This window comes from Oncorhynchus clarkii, chromosome 32 (genome assembly GCF_045791955.1).
Source record: "Oncorhynchus clarkii lewisi isolate Uvic-CL-2024 chromosome 32, UVic_Ocla_1.0, whole genome shotgun sequence".
NCBI classification, from domain to species: Eukaryota; Metazoa; Chordata; class Actinopteri; order Salmoniformes; family Salmonidae; genus Oncorhynchus; species Oncorhynchus clarkii.
Genome location: NC_092178.1, coordinates 31,479,768 through 31,503,209, shown reverse-complemented (window position 1 = coordinate 31,503,209; position 23,442 = coordinate 31,479,768). Strand labels below are relative to the sequence as shown.

The window sequence follows — 23,442 nt, the reverse complement described above, 5'->3', positions numbered from 1 at the left end:
AAAGCTGTTTCAACTTGCCAATTCAATTCCTTCAATAGTGTCATTCAATTCTTAAAAGAGGCTAAGAGCAGGAAGCTATTGTTTCTTCATACTGTATATGTACCACATTTGCTGCATTATAATTTGAGAATGAGACACAAAATGACTATGTTTTCTGTGATGTGGGATTGTTGCAGATGAAGGAGATGAAATACACCAGGTGAGGCCAGCTGTCTGTCATTATCACCACCTCTTCATTGTAATAACAGCATTTTCAGGCCAAGTGTCAGGAAAAGAGGATTCAATGTTATCATTGGGTAAGTGGTGCCAATACTTACCGCTGTCATAGAGTAGCTTTACCTGTATCATGCTCATTGTACTCACTGACGTTTTGTCGCTTTGGACAAGAGTGTCTACTAAATTCTACATGATTGATAGAAGGCAATGTACTGTTATGCCTTTTAGTTAAGATGCTAGTGTCCATACTTAGTGGGCTGGGCAAGGAGGGAGTTGTTGTGCAGGCGGAAGCAGGGGAAGCTGTTGAAGGTGCCAGGCTCCATGGACACTCCTGATACATGTCCATACAGACCCTCCACCAGGCCAAACATCTCCATCATCCTGAAACCTGCAGCCACAACATAAACAACCATGAGTTGGTTTAAAAGCAGACATGTCCATGCACAGTACTACTGACAAGTAAAAATAATCTGTTTTTTCATTGTGACTGGCTCTGTTTTCATCATGACTTCTCAATTCTGAGCTTCTACTTCTTATCATTAAGATATTCTGACTTACATGTGCACTCGGGAAGAGGCCATTTTACGTAGTCTTAAGTCCAGAGTTTGCACTAATCTGATGTGCACTTAGCAGGAGTCAACTGTACTGTACCTGTCCAGTTTACAGTGATTTTGTGCATAACAGTTATACTGGGGTCATAACTAGTCAACGGGTATGAGAGTAGAGAGGTCTTGACTGTGCCCTGTGTGCCAGGACACATGAATAAGTAAGTATGCTCCAGTCTCTAACCTGGCAAGGTACTGCCACTCATCGCCACCGAAGGACAAGCTGAAAGACAAAACATTTATGTCACTGCATGGATAAAAATGCACACAATAATATGCCCCCTGTGCTTTTATATGACATATTTAGATTGTGCTCCTGTAGGACTCACTGGCAGTGGCAGCCTCACAAACAAAAGTGACCAGCTTTTCCTCAATTTTCTTGAAGGCGTCTAAATCATCCACAAAGAAAACGTGTCTCTCGCTAGGCTTGCTGGCGATGCTCACCAGCTCCCCGTAGTCCGCATCCGCAAAACCAATGGCAAAAACAATGTACCCTGTGAAGAAGGTAAGCATACAGTATTGCCAATAGTGTGTTATGTACATGCCTAACTAAAACATTTTGTTGGATTAACATATACAGATACTTTTTTGTAGAATGTTCTTTTCATGTACCACAATCTATTCAATGAAATTATTGCATCATGTGCCTCACCTTCCATCTGCATCTCTTTGGAGACCTTGTTGACATCGTCCTGAGAGCGCCCGTCAGTCAACACCACCAGTACTTTGGGAATGCCCCTCCGGATACCTCCTCCCACTGTGAAGATGGTGTCTTTCACATGCCGGATGGCTAGCCCTACAGTAAGAGAATTAGAGGGAGGGATGGAGGGAGAGAAAGAGAGAGGGAGGATAGGAGGGGAAGATAAAGAAAGGAGTTACACTCAAAGCGATATCGACAGCAGGATATAGCCAGGCTCCTTGGTAGAGGATCGTGGTGTTGGGTTATCAGTATCACTGCAAAAATATTCAGCAACAACACATTTTCTTCGTTATTATTCCCACCCCACCTGCAACAATACACATTACACACAAATACAGCATATTCAAAGGAGAAAACAATGCAACAATTAGCATTACCAAGCGGACTTCTTCGTTGCACCCGTTTGAAAAAAAAAAAACATTGTTAGATGAATGCATTATCGCTTCCCTTGGGGATCCACTGATTAATGACAGCATCTCACTGTTCTTCGGAAGCTGGGCTTGATTACTCTGGCCTGCTTGATTACAATGACTGATTATTTTTCAGCAGGTTACAAAAGGAAAGTCAATAAAGGGTATTTCTGTTCATCTGGCATCTACAGCTGTCTCAATGGGATTCAGTCATCCTGTTAATTTACTGTTATGGTAGTCCATTTAGACATAAAAAAAAGAAAAGAAAAAGGAACTTAAAGGGAAACTCCAAAATATTTCTACTTCATATTCATCATTTCCAGCACCACCCCAACATCAACATATGTCAAAATGGTGCGTTTCTATGTTTTGTCGTAAACAGGAAGATAAGTGTTTCCAATGACTTCATCGGTGTGCGTCGTGTGATTTTGACCAATTGTGAGTAAGTATGTACTACTAATTACCTACTAATTGTCTACTAATTGGTTGACGATGTCATTGGAAACACTTATCTTCCTCTATTTTTTTTACTACAAAACATAGAAACGTGCCATTTTCACATATGTTGATGTTGGGGTGGTGCTGGAGATGTTGAATATGAAGTAGATTTTTTTTTAAATTTCCCGTTAAAGTATGCGTCAGAGTAATAGTATGACACTCTACATTGGTAGAGAGTGAATAAGGTTTGACAAAGGTTTGCCTTGATGGTCAAAACATTGTTTTTAATATAGTGAATAAGGCCCGATGTCCACTTGCCTGTCTTGGTGTTCCCTCCCTTATAGGAGATGCGGTTAATGGCCTCTAGCAGCCTCTCCTTATTGTCGTACGAGTTAAGTTTGAACTCGGTTCTGGCATCGTCACTGAACTGGACAATGGCCACCTGATGGGAGAAAGATATTTTGAGTTCAATTGAAATTTCAGAGTTTTGTGTGTGTGTGTGTGTGTGTGTGGGGGGGGGGTAATGAGTGGACTAATAATGGACAGCGTAAATGTATTGTTCATAAAAGCACACGTGACACATAGTCAAACATAGGTGTTCCAAGACCATTTATGACAATTTATTTGAGTATATCACTTACAAGATGAAGTAAAATACTGTACAGATGTAGGATCGTAATTTGAGCTAGTTTGGTACAGCAGGAAAATAATCCTGCAGCAACAGGAAATAGGAAGTATTATGTGGATTATAATTAATGGACATTTTTGTAGAGATTGATACAATTTACAAGGGAAAATAAAATCTGAAATGTCAAACTTCAGAAGCCTTTTTAAACCTCAAATACACCATAAGTTTTATATTTCCTGGATTGCAGGAAAGTTCTCCTGCAACAGGGTGATCCAATTAAGATCCTACATCTGTAAGTGCTAGCTGGCCACAGGACCATCGGTTAGTCAATATTTACCTGAGTACCATCTGGTCCAATGATGTCGAGGGCTCCTGTTGTGCTGTGCAGGAAGCGGATGATTTTCAGGAAGTTGTCATCACCGATGCTCCAGGAGCCGTCCACTAGAAATGCCAGGTCTGCCTTGGCCGCCTTGCAAACTGTCAGGTGAGAACAAGGGAGAGAGAGGAGAGAGAAAGAGAGAAGTACATAAAAGTAAGTGCAGGGAGGATGAAGAATGTTGAGATGAGGAAAGAGGGGAGAGGGATGAGGAGTGAGAAAAGGAGAAGAGGAGAAGGTAGAGATGGGAAGATTGAGAGAAAGTAGTACACAAACAGAGAAAGAGACAGAGGGAGACAGAAAAGGACATTTACATTTCCAAGCCACTGAGAACATGCTCTTATCAAGAGCAATTTAAATTCAGTGCATACAAAAAGAGTTCTGACAGACAGCATATATATAGGTAATACAAACGGATACTAGCCTCAGCAAGCAGCAGTGGAAGAATCACAATGGCGAGTGGAGAGAGCGTTCTCTTTCTCCACAGTTTACGAGAGAGGAGCTGTGATGATTGGCAATTATCTCAACAACTTTCCTCTCTAATACCAGGGCCAGCCAGGGTCAGATTGACCAGTATAACACCTAAATTCCTGTTGTTTGCTTTCGTTTTTTGTTCTGTTCTGCTCTGTGATTTTCAAAGGAACATTGATAGTAAAAGTTGCTAGTATGTGGGATGCAAAGTAAACTAAAAGTTGCATTTGTTGATATTTCCTATGCCAACAATAACAATAATAAAAAAAACGATTTACAGGCTTTAAAATGGACTTGGTCTGAGTTCGAACAGAGAGGGGAGTGAGTTTTCAATTAACTTTTACAAACTCATCCCAGAAAACTGCTAAAATGATTGTTCTCAAAAATGGCAAATAAAAGTAAACATTTCCTTATTTTCTACACGTTATATCTTCAGATAATATTATGTTGCATGTGTTTGTTGGAGAATTGTAAACTCTGAAATATTCTGACTTGATACAAGACTGTAACACAAGTTCCGGCTCACAGTATTATCTCAGACTCAAAAGCTCATAATGGGACCATTTTTGGGAGTCTGAAAAGATTTGTGATTATTCCAAAAGCACATTAAACAGCTTTACTGTTGTTTAAGATGTCTGTAGTCATGACTGCAATAGACACTGCGTATATGAACTTATATTAGAGTCACAAATATGTGTCAGGAGTCATTTGACGTTTGAATGTCAGTCAGGGGCCGGTTGAAAATTGACCCAGCAACTTGACAGAGTGATTTCCATGGTAACTGCCTGTTCTGAGGGCTCTCTGATTTACCTTCAATATCTTTAGTCCTGACTGCGCTAGTGCTAGTTATTCCATTGGGGGCATTGCCTGGAAGCCAAAGCCCTTCAGAATTTCCTTGAGCACCAGACAAAATTATGTTAAGGTTAATGCCACTCAAAGTGAGTTGCACAAAAATACAAGTGTAGATAATCTACCATAGGGGATATCTCTACAGTATATGTTCGCCAATGCCTGGTGACTTGTGAGCATTCGGGTGCAAAATGGCTACGATACACCACCCAGGTAGATGTTTACAGTGGTGGTGGACAGTATGAGTTCCCTTTACCCCATTTAGGTACATGAAGTGCTTTGAGACCAAGCCAAAAGCACTATAGCTTACTAAACAAAATACAGACCTAAAGTATTTCTCTCCAGCAGCCCACCCAAGATATTACTAAGGAAAACACTGATGACATAAGTGCTGGTCACCATATAGGAATGGAGTGGAAATACCCTCTTATTAGAAGAGTGCACCACAATAGGGCCCACAGGTATTTGTTAACAACAGGCCTTTTGTCTTACCTTCCTTGACTGAGGGTATACTGGGAGGAGCGGTCGTGGTGGGTGGTCTGGTGGGTGCCGGGGTGGGAACAGGGACTGCATGAAAGCAATGACATAAGACACACACAAGTCATTATAACATCCTTATTACACGTCTATGTCACCTCACCTGACAAACATGCTTGGTGAGGCTTTCATTTACAGTAAAAAAAAAAATCCTCACAGAAGATCCCTCATTGATACTACCATCAAACATAATATATATAATCAGTCGGATGGTAGAAGAATAAGAAGGAATTAAGAGAGTAAATCTGAGATGGTAGCTTATGCTTAGAAGCATGCTGAGTTTATGATTAAGTTACCCATGTAATTTTCTAGCTTGATCACTACCAGCAGCGGTAGTCAAATTGAAATGAATTGTACCGTTTTTTTCTAGCTCAGAAACCCTGCTGAAAACCACATAGACTTTATCGCCATAGTAATTCAGCTACCTCAAACTGGGAATTACTTTTGATGGCAGCCTGGGGAAACGCAGGGCAATTTAAAAAGGCCTTTAAGCTGTAATCTGTATCAAAACAAAGCTATAAATCGGTGTCTAAACTCAACGTAAATGAACTCAATGCAAACAAATGCCTGGTCGGTTGGACAGAGTGCCTTGATTACTGCTGTGAGTTGGCCACAGACCCAATCACAATTCACTCCTAATCAAATCAAATATTATTGGTCATATACACATGGTTAGCAGATGTTAATGCGAGTGTAGCGAAATGCTTGTGCTTCTAGTTCCGACAGTGCAGGGAGGAATTAAAGTGCCTCACAGGAGACTAATAATGTTGTGAAAATGTTGTGATTGTCTGTAAATCATGCAGCTGTATGTTTGGTTTGGATAATCTTCTAAGAATGTTGCTACAGTCTAGAGGGAATCATTTTTAGTACAAGTATGTTCTCAGTGTTTTGTCGAGAAATGTGTTGAGAAATGTGTCAATTGTTCTTAGGCTTCTTATCAGCTTTCTGTGGACTGATGTTGTAACTAATGTTGTCATAACATTGTGACAATGTTGTAGCTATGCTGTGAGAATAGTATGTAGCAAGTTGGTTGTAGTAGTACTGTATGTCGCATGTAGAGTAAAGAATACTAAGCATCTATACCAGGGGTAGGCAACTAGATTCAGACACTGGTCGTTTTTTGTCGGAAAGAATGGTCGGAGGGCCAGGACATAATTCAAATAATTTGTACACTGCAAATTGACCACAACTAAGCCCAAAAAGAGATTGTATTTCAAAATACCTATCATTTCATACCGAGATTACATTGAGACACAATCATATACGTTTATTTTTTTATGTGTGGTGATGGGGGTCATGATAGGGGCTGCACCAAATGATTGATATATTATAATAAATGACTATGCTTATGTTGTATTAATAGAAGGGGAAGACCCCCCCCCCCCCCACTACATTAATAGGGTCCTGGACCACAGATTAGCAATACAGTGGGGCAAAAAAGTATTTAGTCAGCCACCAATTGTGCAAGTTCTCCCACTTAAAAAGATGAGAGAGGCCTGTAATTTTCATCATAGGTACACTTCAACTATGACAGACAAAATGAGGGAAAAAAATCCAGAAAATCACATTGTAGGATTTTTTATGAAATGGAAAATAAGTATTTGGTCAATACCAAAAGTTTATCTCAATACTTTGTTATATACCCTTTGTTGGCAATGACAGAGGTCAAACGTTTTCTGTAAGTCTTCACAAGGTTTTCACACACTGTTGCTGGTATTTTGGCCCATTCCTTCATGCAGATCTCCTCTAGAGCAGTGATGTTTTGGGGTTGTTGCTGGGCAACACAGACTTTCAAATCCCTCCAAAGATGTTCTATGGGGTTGAGATCTGGAGACTGGCTAGGCCACTCCAGGACCTTGAAATGCTTCTTATGAAGCCACTCATTCATTGCTCGGGCGGTGTGTTTGGGAAAAAACAGCCCCAAAGCATGATGTTTCCACCCCATGCTTCACAATAGGTATGGTGTTCTTTGGATGCAACTCAGAATTCTTTGTCCTCCAAACACGACGAGTTGAGTTTTTACCAAAAAGTTATATTTTGGTTTCATCTGACCATGACATTCTCCCAATCTTCTTCTGGATCATCAAAATGCTCTCTAGCAAACTTCAGACGGGCCTGGACAGACGGGCCTGTGTGGTTCTGGGATTTTTGCTCACCGTTCTTGTGATCATTTTGACCCCACGAGGTGAGATCTTGCGTGGAGCCCCAGATCGAGGGAGATTATCAGTGGTCTTGTATGTCTTCCATTTCCTAATAATTGCTCCCACAGTTGATTTCTTCAAACCAAGCTGCTAACCTATTGCAGATTCAGTCTTCCCAGCCTGGTGCAGGCTTACAATTTTGTTTCTGGTGTCCTTTGACAGCTCTTTGGTCTTGGCCATAGTGGAGTTTGGAGTGTAACTGTTTGAGGTTGTGGACAGGTGTCTTTTATACGGATAACAAGTTCAAACAGGTGCCATTAATACAGGTAACGAGTGGAGGACAGAGGAGCCTCTTAAAGAAGAAGTTACAGGTCTGTGAGAGCCAGAAATCTTGCTTGTTTGTTGGTGACCAAATACTTATTTTCCACCATAATTTGCAAATAAATTCATTAAAAATTCTACAATGTGATTTTCTGGATTTTTTTTCTCATTTTGTCTGTCATAGTTGAAGTGTACCTATGATGACAATTACAGGCCTCTCTCATCTTTTTAAGTGGGAGAACTTGCACAATTGGTGGCTGACTAAATACTTTTTTGCCCCACTGTATATCCATTATAAGGTTTAATACTGTTCCACAGTTCTTTTCTAGTCTCTGCCTCTTATAGAAACGGTCTGAGCAGATGTGTGAGCCATTGCAGTCAAAACTGGGTGTCTGTGAGAAAGCGCGTCAAGTCTAAAAGAGATAGACACAGACCCCTGCAGGGGAGTAAATAGATAAGAGACTAGTCAGGCATACCACTGTAAGCCACATGTGAATGGAAAATTACTGCCGAGCCCTTAGAAAACACTGGACTATTGTTTTCTCCTGCAAGTTTGTATAACTGTATATGCATGGGTTTGGTCTCATGAGTAGAAGGTGTTGATGTAGGTGGTTACATCACTAGGGGTTGACTGCAAGTATATTAAAGCAAATTTGACATGTTTTATTTTGCAGAACTTACTCTGAAACATACGTGCTGTGTTTCCGTTGTCAACTTCTGTCTGCAATTGCATTAATAAAGGTTTGATTGATTTCCTTAAAGAAGATATTGTCTGACTGCTGATTTCACCAATAAGCCAATGATGGACAAGAAACAAGGAACCTACCCAGGCAGTGGGGATACTTAGGAATATATTTCGTAAATTAAACACATTTTTAGCTGGTGATTTTACAGTTTTTAATTTTTTTTACTAAACACTTTGGGGGGCCAAAATACATTTTGGGTGCCAGTTACGGCCCGCGAGCTGCCTGTTGCCAACCCCTAAGCTAGAATGTTGAGGCCGGGCGACAGCGACAGGTCTTTACAGTGGTGATGTTGGAACATATGTTTTCACAATATTGTCACAATATCGTAAGAAACCTTTCTGAGCATAGTAGCAAGTCGGTTGTAGGGCTATAGTAGAGTGTACACTAAGCAGCTGTTGAAGAGAACACCTACAGGTCTTCTCTGTGGTGGAGACTGCAGGTCCCTCTGTATCCTGGAGTTGGGCGTACACACTGATCTTGTACTGCGTGTTAGCTGTCAGGTCATTGAAGCAGTGCCGGGTGGTTCCTCCTCCCAGTTTTGCCTCCTGCTTATATCCATCTAAAATGAAGACAGAATTACCATCACATACAGTACATAGTTTACCACTAGTTACCATCACAATCAATGCTGTTGTCATTAGCAGGAGCATGTTCACCATAGAAATGTATGTAATGAATTCCAATTCTTAGAATTCCAATTCAAAGATGTCCACATTCTATTGTACAACCTCTCTTCCAGGGTTTGGATCTACCATATTTATTTAAAGGGATACGCCGTGATTTTGGCAGAGGCCCTTTATCTATTTCCCCAGAGTCAGATGAACCCGTGGATAAAAAATGTATGTCTCTGTGTCCAGTATGAAGGAAGTTAGACATAGTTTCGCAAGCCAATGCTAACTAGCGTTAACAAAATTAGTGGAAGTCTATGGGTCTCTAGCAAAGCAAGCTGGTAGATACACATAGACATTTCAGTCATTGAACTAACGCTAGCTAACATTGCCTCGGAAAACTACCTCTAACTTCCTTCATACTGGACACAGAGACATAACATCTGACAGTGCATTCGGAAAGTAGTCAGACCCCTTAGACCTTTTTCAAAATTTTGTTACATTACAGCCTTAAAAACGAATTAAATTGTAGTTTTTTTCTCATCGATCTACACACATTACCCCATAATGACAAAGCAAATACAGGTTTTTAGAAATGTTTGCAAATAAACATTTTGGCAGCGATTACAGCCTCGAGTCTTCTTGGTTATCTAAGATGGCACCGACAGAGAGGGCTGCCTCGCTTCTTGCTCTTAGGAAACTGTTAGTTGAGAATTATCTGTCAATTGAATGATTAGAATATTCTGCCCTGAAACATATAATTGTATGGAAATAATTAGAACGTATAAAATCATAGTCAATAAATGTGTAGTCCAAGTCAGAATTAGGGTAAAACAGTATGTCTTTATGGTATTTTAAAACACAGACTGTCTGAGCTCGGTGCTGAACTGACTAGAGATTTGGGAGAGAACGGGGAGTACGTCTCAAGGACAAGGTCACTAATCTCTGTTGGCAGGGTAGAGGGACAGACAGTGTGTGCGTAGCAGGACATTGTGTGCGTCTGTTTGTGTGTATGTGTGTGCGTCTGTTTGTGTGTATGTGTGTGCGTATGGTTGTGTGTATGTGTGTGCGTGCTTATGAAGTCAGTATAAAATGAATTGCTTTGTACTGTGCACGACAGAACGTTCCTGTGAATAAACCTTTTGGACTATTTTAGCTGGGCCTCCGTCTGTTTCATTCGACCAGGATCTTACAAATTCTGGTTTGCAGACAGAGTAATATAATTAAATTGGGTTATGTACCTGGAGAACATAATTCTCTTATCAGAAACTTTACAGTATTTTGTTTTTTTTAATGTATTATTTCGTACATTTTTAGCCAGGAAAATGTTTTGTGTTATTTCATACAGCCGGGAAGAACTATTGGATATCAGAGCGGTGGTAACTCACCAGCACTACCAGCATTACGACCAGGAATATGACTTTCCCAAAGCAGATCCTTTGTTCGCACCCCCCAGGGCAATTTAACTGATTCCAGAAACTGACCAAAAACGATGCCGGCGGAGGAGAGGTACTCGAAGTGGTCTTCTAGTCCGATATAGGAGGCGCACACACCACCCACCGCTTCCGAGTATATTACTCGCTAATGTTCAGTCTCTGGATAATAAAGTTGACGAGCTCAGGGAGAGGGTCTCTTTCCAGAGAGACATCAGGGATTGTAACATACTCTGCTTCATGGAAACATGGCTCTTTCGGGATATACTGTATGAAGGGCGGGGGTGTATGTTTCATGATTAACAATGGTGTAATTGTGATAACATACCTCACAAGCAAATGCGGACCGTATTATCACCGTTTTATCTTTGGTTATAGTCACGGCCGTGTATATCACCCCTCAAGCTGATACCATGACGGCCCTCAAAGAACTCCACTGGACTTTATGCAAACTGGAAACCACATAACCTGAGGCTGCATTTATTGTAGCTGGGGATTTTAAGAAAGCAAATTTGAGAAAAAGGCTGCCGAAGTTCTTTCAACATATCAACTGTAGTACTCGCGCTGCTGCAACACTCGATCACTGTTACACCAACTTCTGACATGCCTACAAGCCCCCCCCCCCGACCGCCTTTCGGCAAATCAGTTGTACCCACTGTGACTATTAAAACCTACCCTAACCAGAAACCGTGGATAGATGGAAGCATTCGCGCAAAACTAAAAGTGCGAACCACCGCATTTAACCTCTCTGACCAAGGTCCTTCTCCGCCAATCGCTCAGTTTGGCCAGGCGGTCAGCTCTAGGAAGAGTCTTGGTGGTTCCAAACTTCTTCCATTTAAGAATGATCCAATCAAGTTGTAGAAACATCTCAATGATGGAAACAGGATGCACCTGAGCTCAATTTCGAGTCTCATAGCAAATGGTCTGAATAAATATGTAAATAATTTCAGTAAACATTTTTAAAAATATATTTACATAAAAAAATGAAAACCTGTTTGCCCTTTGTTTATTATGGGATAATGTGTGTAGATTGATGAGATTTTATATTTTATTTAATCCAGTTTAGAATAAGACTGCAATGTAAACAAAATTTGGAAAAAGTGAAGGGGTGTCACGCCCTTTAGGTCAGGGTGTGACTAGGGTGGGTACGCTAGTTTTGTATTGTCTATGGTTTTTGTATTGTCTATGGTTTTTGTATGTCTAGGGTTTTGTAGGTCAAGGGGTTTTTGTAATTCTATGTTGGCCTGATATGGTTCCCAATCAGAGACAGCTGTTTATCGTTGTCTCTGATTGGGGATCATATTTAGGTAGCCATTTCCCTTTGGTGTTTGTGGGATCGTGTCTATGTGTAGTTGCCTGTCAGCACTCGTTTGTATAGCTTCACGTTTCGTTTTGTTATTTTGTTAGTTTGTTCAGTGTTTCATTCTTTAAATAATAAGAATGTACGCATACCACGCTGCGCCTTGGTCCGATCCTTATAACGAATGTGACAAGGGGTCTGAATACTTTCAGAATACACTGTAGATAAAGGGCCTCATTTAAAAAATCCCGAAGTATCCCTTTAAGCATCAAGTAAATATCAATATCTGAGCGTGACACAAGTGAAGCATCTTCTGAATTGGAGGACTAGTATTATTACAGCCATAATGACAGATGATACCAGGGTACAGTTGGCATATTTTGTAATCACTGACAATGTAGCCGAGTAATACATTGAACTTAAAGGTGGGGAGATTCTGACAAAGTAACAGCCTCATTACAAACACATCCAATTCAGTAATTTCCAATGACTACTGTGTCTAACACTGTATTAAGTCATCAAAAAGCACAGAGCTGAATATGCACACAGTATTAGCACCTATTGAACATACTAAAGCTGTGTCTTAAACATGTATCAAGACCTGTGCCTCTTACAAAAACTGTGGGGGTTATTCAAAAATCTGGCAACCCAAGCGGTGGCCTTAATCTGAATAGAATCTCATTGTTAGGTCTCCTGTATAGGTGGCGGGCTCATTTCTCACCCCATACTTTTTATTTCGGAACGTTCCCCTTAAGGCCTCAATTCAAGCCATTTTCCAACATACACCGAGGTGGTATTTTCTCTGGGTAATTATATATTTATCTAGCCATCATAAATCCTCATTTGGGCCTAATGCCGGCTGATAGATGTAATATTTCAGGAGCTCCCAAAGGTAATGCTGTGAAATTGCAATGTGCGAAACGCTACATGATAATAATTAAGTTTTGGTCTCAGTGTTAAACTTGATGAAATGCTTGCATTATTTCCCTATCTGACAGATTATACTCATATTTGGATCGACACAGCATTGATGTGACATAGACATTTTAAATGTTCTATAACTGAAATATTGTCACGCCCTGACCTGAGTATTCTTTGTTTTCTTTATATATTTTGGTTAGGTCAGGGTGTGACGAGGGTGGTATGTGTGTTTTTGTCTCATCTAGGGTTTTTCACTGTCTAGGGGTTTTGTAGATTTATGGGGTTGTTTCCATCTAGGTGTTTATGTAGGTCTATGGTTGCCTAGATTGGTTCTCAATTAGAGGCAGGTGTTTATCGTTGTCTCTGATTGGGAACCATATTTAGGCAACCATCTTCTTTGGGTATTTTGTGGGTTATTGTCTATGTTATGTTGCATGTTAGCACAGTGTTCATTAGCAGTCACGGCCGTTTGTTGTTTTGTTCAGTGTACTTCGTGTTTTTTCGTCATCCATTAAACTATGCATTCACACCACGCTGCGCTTTGGTCTACTCCATACGACGATCGTGACAAATATTCCACCTGTTGCACAAGTCCCACTAATGTTAACTGTATATTAGGAGAAATTGTTAATTGGATGTCATTAATTGGCTAGAATTAGATGAATGCCAGGTTATCTCATTAATTCAGGACTTATTTTGTATAATCCTATGGAAGGGCATACAATATGAAATTTAGACCAATTTGAGGGCATTAAAACTTCTCATAAACTTTAAATATCTATTTAGGACTACGGCACTGACTGAGTAGCAAACTCTCACTTTGACATCAGGTTTAATTTCACTTCCAGACACCCACCCACACTGACAGTTGGTTGGAAGTCTCACGTCTGTGAAGTGATAATTATTACTTAGAAGGTAAAAGGCTCCTAGAATCTTTTCCTGAATATAATTGTTTTGCCTAATAATGTGCTGCTTCGATGCCAATTCAGTATCTAGTTAACTACAATCTGGTACAAAAGTGTCTGGAACTCCCTGTCAGAGCACGTTGAACAAGAAACCCAATTGTTTTTCTTTCTCATCCTAACATTTTCAAAAATGAGGTGCAATTACGGTCATCCGCATAACAAGTACAGTGCCTTGGGAAAGTATTCAGACCCCTTGACATTTTCCACACTTGTTACGTAACAGCCTTATTTTAAAATTGATTACATGTAAAAAAAATCCTCAGCAATCTACACACAACACCCTATAATGACAAAGTGAAAACAGGTTTTAGAAAATGTTGGCATATGTATTAAACCTAAAAAACAAAAATACCTTATTTACATAAGTATTCAGACCCTTTGCTATGAGACTCGAAACTGAGCTCAGGTGCATCCTGTTTCCATTGATCATCCTTGAGATGTTTCTACAACATGATTGAAGTCCACCTGTGGTAAATTAAATTAATGGGACATGATTTAGAAAGGCACATACCTGTCTATATAAGGTCCCACAGTTGACAGAGCAAAAACAAAGTCATGAGTCAAAGGAATTGTCCGTAGAGCTCTGAGACAGGATTGTGTCGAGGCACAGATCTGGGGAAGGGTACAAAAAAATGTCTGCAGCATTGAAGGTCCTCAAAAACACAGTGGCCTCCATCATTCTTAAATGGAAGAAGTTTAGAACCACCAAGACTCTTCCTAGAGCTTGCCACCCGGCTAAACTGAGCAATCGGGGGAGAAGGGCCTTGGTCAGGAAGGTGACCAAGAACCGGATGGTCACTCTGGCAGAGCTCTAGAGTTCCTCTGTGGAGAAGGGAAAACCTTCTAGAAGGACAACCATCTCTCCAGCACTCCACCAATCAGACCTTTATCGTAGAGTGGCCAGACAAAAGCCACTCCTCAGTAAAAGGCACATGACAGCCCGCTTGGAGCTTGCCAAAAGCCACCTAAAGACTCTCAGACCATGAGAAACAAGAATCTCTGGTCTGATGAAACCAAGATTGAACTCTTTGGCCTGAATGCCAAGCGTCATGTCTGGAGGAAACCTGGCACCATCCCACGGTGAAGCATGGTGGTGGTAGCATCATGCTGTGGGGATGTAAGCACAATGCCAAGACAACGCAATCTCTGAATGTCCTTGAGTGGCCCAGCCAAAGCCCGTACTTCAACCCGATCTAACATCTCTGGAGAGACCTGAAAATAGCTGTGCAGCAACGATCAGCATCCAATCTGACAGAGCTTGAGAGGATCTAGAGAAGAATGGGAAAAACTCCCCAAATAGAGGTGTGCCAAGCTTGTAGTGTCATACCCAAGAAGACTCAAGGCTGTAACCACTGTCAAAGGTGCTTCAACAAAGTACTGTGAAAAGGGTCTGAATACTTATGTAAATGTGATTGCATTTTTTTATGTTTTTGCTTCGTCATTATGGGGTATCGTGTGTAGATTAATGAGGGAAACAAACTATTTAAAACATTTTCGAAATAGGCTTTAACCATATAAAAAAATCAAAGGGTCTGAATAGTTTCGAATGCAATGTATATCTTGTCCCCACTCACACTTGGCTAGCCATCGTTCACTTTTTTAACTATAGGATATGTAAATGTCAAATCAGCTCACCTTTTTAAAAGCCTTGTAGGCCTACTGTACTGTATATGACTCTAAACCAAAACTCTAACCCCAAATACTAGCCCCTGTACCAAACCTGTACAGTCTGACCTACTGATATTATATCTTATGCTTTATACTGTATATAATATAGCATAATATAACTGTCACACCCTGACCTTAGTGTTCTTTGTTTTCCTTGTTATTTTGGTTAGGTCAGGGTGTGACATGGGTGATGTATGTGTTTTGTCTTGTCTAGGGGTTTTGTTTGTTTATGGGGCTGTTTCCTTTCTAGGTGTTTATTAAGTCCATGGTTGCCTAGATTGGTTCTCAATTAGAGGCAGATGCTTATCGTTGTCTCTGATTGGGAACCATATTTAGGCAGCCATGTTCTTTGGGTATTTTGGTGGGTGATTGTTTCCTGTATCAGTGTTTGTGCCACACAGGACTGTTTCGTTGCCAGTTTACTTTGTTGTTTTGTATTTGTGTTCATGTTGAGTTTTCTTATTAAATACCATGGACACTTACCACGCCGCATATTGGTCCGATCCTTGTTTCACCTCTTCAGGAGGAAATCTGCTGTGACAGAATCACCCACCAACCAAGGACCAAGCGGTGTGGTAACGGGCAGCAGCAACAGCGGCCGAAGACACAAGACTCCTGGACGTGGGAGGAAATCCTAGACGGGAGAGGACCCTGGGCAAAGCCAGGGGAATATCGCCGACCCAAAGTGCAGCAGGAGAAGCAGCTGCAGCAGGAGAAGCAGCTGCAGCAGCGGCAGCAGCAGCAGGAGAGGCAGCAGCAGCAGGAGAGGCAGCAGCAGCAATGTCAGGATTCCTGGACATGGGATGACGTTTTGGCTGGCAAGGGTTGCTACACATGGGAGGAGATCCTGGCTGGTAGGGATCGCCTACCATTGGAACAGGTGGAGGCAGCGAGGAGAGCAGAGGCAGCCGGAGAGAGGAGCCAACGATACGAGGGAACGCGACTTGCAAGGAAGCCCGAGAGGCAGCCCCAAAAATGTGTTGGGGGGCACACAGGGAGTGTGGCTAAGCCAGGTAGGAGACCTGTGCCAACTTCCTGTGCTTACCGGAGAGCAAGAGGGACCGGGCAGGCACTGTGTTATGCTGTGGAGCGCACGGTGTCTCCAGTGCGGGTGCATAGCCCGGTGCGGTACATTCCAGCTCCTCGTATCGGCCGGGCTAGAGTGGGCATCGAGCCAGGTGCCATGAAGCCGGCTCTACGCATCTGGTCTCCAGTGCGTTTCCTTGGGCCAACGTACATGGCACCAGCCTTACGCATGGTTTCCCCGGTTCGCCAGCACAGCCCAGTGCGGGCTATTCCACCTTGCCGCACTGGCAGGGCGACCGGGAGCATTCAACCAGGTAAGTTTGGGCAGGCTCGGTGCTCAAGAGCTCCAGTGCGCGTGCACGGTTCGGTCTATCCAGTGGCAGCCCCCCGCACCAGGCTGTCTCTCCGTCCTTTGTCTACAGGTGCTCCCGCCTGTCCAGCGCTGCTAGAGCCTTCCTCCTCTCCAGCGCCGCCAGATTCTCCCGTCTCTCCAGAGCTGCTAGATTCACCCATCTGTCCAGAACTGCTAGAGTCTCCCGCCTGTCCAGAGCTGCTAGGGTCTCCCGCCTGTCCAGAGCTGCTAGAGTCTCCCGCCTTTCCAGAGCTGCTAGAGTCTCCCGCCTGTCCAGAGCTGCTAGAGTCTCCCATCTGTCCAGAGCTGCTAGAGTCTCCCGCCTGTCCAGAGCTGCTAGAGTCTCCCGTCTCTCCAGCGCTGCTAGATTCTTCCATCTGTCCAGAGCTGCTAGATTCACCCATCTGTCCAGAGCTGCTAGAGTCTCCCGCCTGTCCAGAGCTGCTAGAGTCTCCCGCCTGTCCAGAGCTGCTAGAGTCTCCCGCCTGTCCAGAGCTGCTAGAGTCTCCCGCCTGTCCAGAGCTGCTAGAGTCTCCCATCTGTCCAGAGCTGCTAGAGTCGCCAGTTTGCAAGGAGCCGCCAGAGCCGGCAGTCTGCAAGGAGCCGCCAGAGCCGGCAGTCTGCAAGGAGCCACCAGTCAGCCAGGAGCCGCCAGTCAGCCAGGATACGCCAGAGCCGCCAGTCAGCCAGGATCCGCCAGAGCCGCCATTCAACCAGGATCTGCCAGAACCGCCATTCAGCCAGGATCTGCCAGAGCCGCCATTCAGCCAGGATCTGCCAGAGCCGCCATTCAGCCAGTATCTGCCAGAGCCGCCAGTCAGCCAGGATCTGCCAGAGCCGCCATTCAGCCAGGATCTGCCAGAGCCGCTGTTCAGCCAGGATCTGCCAGGATCTGCCAGAGCCGCCATTCAGCCAGGATCTGCCAGAGCCGCCATTCAGCCAGGATCTGCCAGAGCAGCCAGTCAGCCAGAGCCGCCATTCAGCCAGGATCTGCCAGAGCCGCCATTCAGCCAGGATCTGCCAGAGCAGCCAGTCAGCCAGTATCTGCCAGAGCCGCCAGTCAGCCAGGATCTGCCAGAGCCGCCATTCAGCCAGGATCTGCCAGAGCCGCCATTCAGCCAGGATCTGCCAGAGCCGCCATTCAGCCAGGATCTGCCAGAGCCGCCAGTCAGCCAGGATCTGCCAGAGCCGCCAGTCAGCCAGGAGCTGCCAGAGTCGTCAACCAGCCTGAGCTACCTCTCAGTCCTAGACTACCTCTCAGTCCTGAGCTACCCCTCAGTCCTGAGCTGCCCCTCAGTCCTGAGCTGCCCCTCAGTCCTGAGCTGCCCCTCAGTCCTGAGCTACCCCTCAGTCCGGAGCTGCCCCTCAGTCCGGAGGAGTTTGTTTAGTCCAGAGGTGTCCCTCAGTCCTGTGGGCCCATTTATTAGGGTCCCCAGGTCAGGGTCGGCGGCGAGAGTCGCCGTTCCTAGGAGGCCACAAAAACGGACTAAGACTATGGTGGAGTGGGGTCCACGTCCCGCGCCAGAGCCGCCACCGTGGACAGACGCCCACCCAGACCCTCCCCTATGGATTTAGGTGTGCGGCCGGGAGTCCGCACCTTTGGGGGGAGTACTGTCACACCCTGACCTTAGTGTTCTTTGTTTTCCTTGTTATTTTGGTTAGGTCAGGGTGTGACATGGGTGATGTATGTGTTTTTCTTGTCTAGGGGTTTTGTTTGTTTATGGGGCTGTTTCCTTTCTAGGTGTTTATTAAGTCTATGGTTGCCTAGATTGGTTCTCAATTAGAGGCAGGTGCTTATTGTTGTCTCTGATTGGGAACCATATTTAGGCAGCCATGTTCTTTGGGTATTTTGGTGGGTGATTGTTTCCCGTGTCAGTGTTTGTGCCACACGGGACTGTTTCGTTGCTAGTTCACTTTGTTGTTTTGTGTTCATGTTGAGTTTTCTTATTAAATACCATGGACACTTACCACGCCGCATATTGGTTCGATCCTTGTTACACCTCTTCAGAGGAAGAGGAGGAAATCTGCCGTAACAATAACATGGTATATCACAGCATTTGAATAATGTTACAAATCACTATCCCCTAGTTCCTTATTCAATTATGTTGGGATGTGTGAAATCTCTGTCAGGATTACAAGTGAATCCTCCTCCTGGCAGGCTTCCGTGTCCCGACCATGATTCCTTGCCAGGAGCATAATTCCTGACCGGGATCACATGTGGATTTTAGGGGGGAGCTGACAGCCTTATCCACATGGAGACGTGTGGCCGCATGGTAATCACCTCCTTCCACTAGAGTGGCTGTGTCAGTGTGTGGGAATACCAATGTGGATTTGGTTGCATATACTGTACTGTACAGTGTAAGTCTGCACACAGCATTGTTAATGCTAAATTATAATTATTTAGCCTATTTGGCCTATTTATTGTCTTACCTCCCTACTCCTCTGTACATAGATTTTTCTATTGTGTTATTGACTGTACGTTTGTTTATGTGTAACTCTATGTTGTTGTTTGTGTCGCACTGCTTTGCTTTATCTTGGCCAGGTTGCAGTTGTAAATGAGAACTTGTTCTCAACTAGCCTACCTGGTTAAATAAAGGTGAAATAAAATTTAAAAAATACTGTCAATGAGAGGATGTGGATATTTTCCTGCCACGACAAATTACTTGCCTTTAGTAAGCTCAATACCATAAACAAACTGTTGTTGGTTCAAAAGGCACAGGGTAGTTGATAATAGTGTATGTTTGTGTGGTGCTCGGTACTCACTGAGCAGCGACTCGATGACCACACGGTACAGAGTGGCGTGGCGGTGGGCACCCCACTGGGTACACACGCTGGTCATCCTCACCTGGTAGGTGTTCAGATTGGTCACTCCAAGGTACACTGTGACAGAGAGAGACAGGCACATTATTACTGTAATAGATCCACCACATCACACTGGAAACCATACCACTCCTCTGAAGGAGATACATAGTGTGCGCATGGACGCCAGATCTGCCTCTGCTTGAGCCAACTCCTTTGTTGTTGTCCTGCATGTGGCAGATCCACCATATCATACTGGAACCCATTTCACAACGGGCCTAATACTGAAAAGCATGTCTATGGATCAGTATCCAGTAGACTGTAATGCTATACTGCAACATATTGGATTGTAATCTTGTCATCGTGACTTGACTTTAACCAGAGCAGTGACGGTAAAAACACCAGTGATAAAATGATACAGCACAAGACCTGCATATCCTTAACGATACCGAGCAGACATTTACCGTCAGGCAGTACATCTATCGCCACACAGCATATGTCTCCATTTGAGTTGGACTCTAAATATATGGAGCCTTGGCTTCCGTAACCCACGCATGCATTTTTCATTGCGGAAAAGTTATTTTGAGAGTTGAAATATGGTGCCGGTATGTTACTCCTAACGATCAACAGTACAAACCATTTATGCAAATATATGCATGCATTTCTTAATCTCATTATTGCGTGCTGCTATGGGTTTGAATATTTCAGTGGGACATACAGTACAGTTTCATTCCAAAACGCTACATATCCATTTTCAGAAATGTTAGTAAATTAGGTTTTATTGTTTAAAGAAAATATGAAAAAGATTGGTATGTTTTTTCACTATTTAATCATGGCATGGAGTTGTTCAATGACAGACATGTATTCATTTAAAATCTATCACTTGATGGTTTCATTTCAGAGAGACAAATAATTATGTTTTTTTGCCAAATGCTATATATCCGCCTCACTCTCAGAGAAATAAGTAATACAGCTATGTTTTACAGAGTCAAATGTAACAAATAACTACATTTTTAACAAAGAAATGTACAAATTATACATTTGTGACATCAATATTTAAACATGATATTGAACATGACATTGAGCCATCCCCATTTTCTCTTATTATAGTGCCGTGTTCATTAACATGCTCACTGTATGTCAGTCAGGCATCAAACTCCACCCAAGAGACACCCCTATCTTGATGGCTATATTGCTATCTATGCCCTTCAAAATCGCGCGCTACCCAAGCGTGCTTTGCTTAATTATTATGCACAAGGTGATATCGTAGTCTTAACGCAAACGAATGCGAGTCTCTAGTCTCCACTCCTCCCTACAATCTGATTATCTGGGAGCTGCCAGCTCTAATAAGACAATGATCTCTGTTACAGTGCTGAGTTGCTGACACTGGTACTACATTAGGCACGCATGCCTGACCACTTGATATCATTGTGGCGTCTTCAGTCTCTGATGGAGTGAATCTATGCTACTCAATAATTCACACTGACTCAGACAGTTCCAGTCAACCTACAGGGGCGGCAGGTGGTCTAGAGGTTAGGAGCTTTGGCCCAGTAACTTAAAGGTTTCTGGTTCAAATCCCTGAGCCAAATAGGTGAAAAATGTGTTGACGTGCCCTTGAGCAAGGCACTGAACCCTAATCACTCTGGGTAAATGTAGAGGGGTCTAACTCAACCTTACATTGGCATGGAAAGAAGATGATGACTAAGTGGTATAATATTTAAAAATGTCTTTATCTTATGTAAATTGTCTTGTTTCTGATGAGCGATCAATGTGACCAAAAATCTTGTAGTAAGTATTAAACTGTTTAGTATAAAGGTTTGTTATGTTCTGTAGGCATGAAGAGGATAAGTCAGTAAGTAATTATGCAGTTACAGTATACACAGGGTCCATTCTGGAGTCCCGTTCTACCTGGAGGCGCTGAGTTAAATAAGTTCAATAAGTTGAATTATCGATTCATTAACTGTTTATTATGCAAAGTATCCATTCTCAAGTCCCATTCTACCTGGGGCTAGTCTACTCACATGTCCTGGCCTTGCCGGTGAGGGTCTCGCTGGAGCCGGTAGTGTAGGAGGCGATGACCCTGACGCCGTACTCAGTACCGCTCATCAGGTTCAGGATCAGCATGGTGTTCACGTCCTCGCCCACAAAGGTCTCCAAAGCAGGTCCCGGAGCTGTGGAGAAGAGAGGTATGTGTGTGTGTGTGTGTGTGTGTGTGTGAGAGAGAGAGACAGCTCACATTCACTACCACACATACTACACTGCTTTCAGAACTCGTAGGCTACTCTCACCTAAGGAGCATTTAAAACATTATTGATTTTTTTTCAGCTGTCCGTGATTGCATGAATTTCATGAATACTGCATCGTATTAAGGGTGAAGTGGAGTTGAGTGTATTGGCTTGTCAGTCAGAAAACAGCTTTAGACATAATTGTGTGGAAAGATTTAAATATGTTTTGTGTCAATGCGATTTTGCCCTCTACCAGAGGGCATCCTATCAATAGCATGATAGGTATTTCTCTGTTAATAAGCATTTTGTGCTTAGAAGGTGATGAATTGGACAGATCACATGTGAATAGGATCACAAGCGTAGAAGGGGGCCCAGAATATCATCCTTTGTAGTTAACAAAATATATTGAATTCATGCACTTTTTCACTGTGTGTGTGCAGTAGTAGTAGCAGTAATATTAGTAGTAGTGATAGTAGTAGTAATAATAGTAGTAATAGTAGTAGTAGGAGTACTGATAGTAATACTAATATTAGTAATAGTACTAGTAGTAGTAATAGTAGTAGTAGTAGGAGTACTGATAGTAGTAGTAAACGTAGTACTAGTAGTAGTGATAGTAATATTAATAAAAGTAGTAGTAATATACTAATAGTAGTAGTAATAGTAGTAGTAGTAGTAGTAGTGATAGTAGTAGTAATAGTAGTAGTAGTGATAGTAGTAGTAGTAGTAATATACTAATAGTAATAGTAGTAATAGTAATATTAGTAATAGTATTAGTAGTAGGAGTACTGATAGTAGTAGTAGTACTAGTATTATTAGTGATAGTAGTAATACTAGTAGTAGTAGTAATATACTAATGGTAGTAGTAGTAATAATAGTAGTAATAATAGCAATACTGTAGCAGTAGTAGTCAAATTAGTAGCAGTAATAGTAATAGTAGTATTAATAGTATTAGTAGTAGTAGTAGTAGTAATAGGAGTACCGATAGTAGTGGTAATAGTAGTTGTAGTACTAGTAGTAGTAGTAGTGGTAGTAATATTAGTAATAGTAGTATTAGTAATAGTAGTGGTAGTAATAGTATTAGTAATAGTAGAAGTCGTAGTAATAGTACTAGTAGTGGTAGTAATAGTAGTAGTAGGAGTACTGATAGCAGTAGTACTAGTAGTAATATTACTAGTAGTAGTACTGATGGTAGTAGTAATAGTAGTAGGAGTACTGATAGTAGTAGTAATAGTAGTATTATTACTAGTAATAGTAGTGACATTAATAGTAATATTAATAGTAGTAGTAATAGTAGTAGTAGTAATGGTGGTAGTAGTAGTAGTAGTAATAGTAGTAGTAGTACTAGTAGTGATAGTAGTAGTAGTAAAATACTAATAGTAGTAATAGTAATAGTAGGAGTACTGATAGTAGTAGTAACAGCAGTAGTGGTAGTAGTAGTAGTAGTAGTAGTAGTGATAGTAGTAATAATAGTAGTAGTAGTAATAGACCAATGGTAGTAGCAGCAATAATAGTAGTAATAACAGCAATAGCAGTAGTAGTAATAGTAATAGTAGTACTAGTAATAGTAGTATTAATAGTATTAGTAGCAGTAATAGTAATAGTAATTGTGGTAGTAGTAACAATAGTAATAGTAGCAGTAATAGTAGTAGTAGTAATAGTAATAGTTGTAGTAAAAGTGGTAGTAGCAATAGTAGTAGTAGTAGTAAA

General features: G+C 42.2%; 1 protein-coding gene across 2 annotated transcripts in view; it reads right to left on the bottom strand.

Moving 5' to 3' along the window:
- Window positions 1-23,442, bottom strand: part of LOC139391739 (collagen alpha-1(XIV) chain-like) — a 98,864-nt gene that overhangs the window by 27,908 nt on the left and 47,514 nt on the right. For both annotated transcript variants that reach the window (XM_071139244.1, XM_071139243.1), the window contains exons 21-30: window positions 21,532-21,681; window positions 19,475-19,591; window positions 8,851-8,997; window positions 5,186-5,260; window positions 3,335-3,474; window positions 2,688-2,811; window positions 1,474-1,617; window positions 1,151-1,315; window positions 1,006-1,044; window positions 466-604 (exon numbers count right to left, since the gene is read on the bottom strand). In XM_071139244.1, coding sequence (XP_070995345.1) covers window positions 466-604; window positions 1,006-1,044; window positions 1,151-1,315; window positions 1,474-1,617; window positions 2,688-2,811; window positions 3,335-3,474; window positions 5,186-5,260; window positions 8,851-8,997; window positions 19,475-19,591; window positions 21,532-21,681 — 1,240 coding nt within the window. The remainder of the gene's footprint in view (window positions 1-465; window positions 605-1,005; window positions 1,045-1,150; window positions 1,316-1,473; window positions 1,618-2,687; window positions 2,812-3,334; window positions 3,475-5,185; window positions 5,261-8,850; window positions 8,998-19,474; window positions 19,592-21,531; window positions 21,682-23,442) is intronic.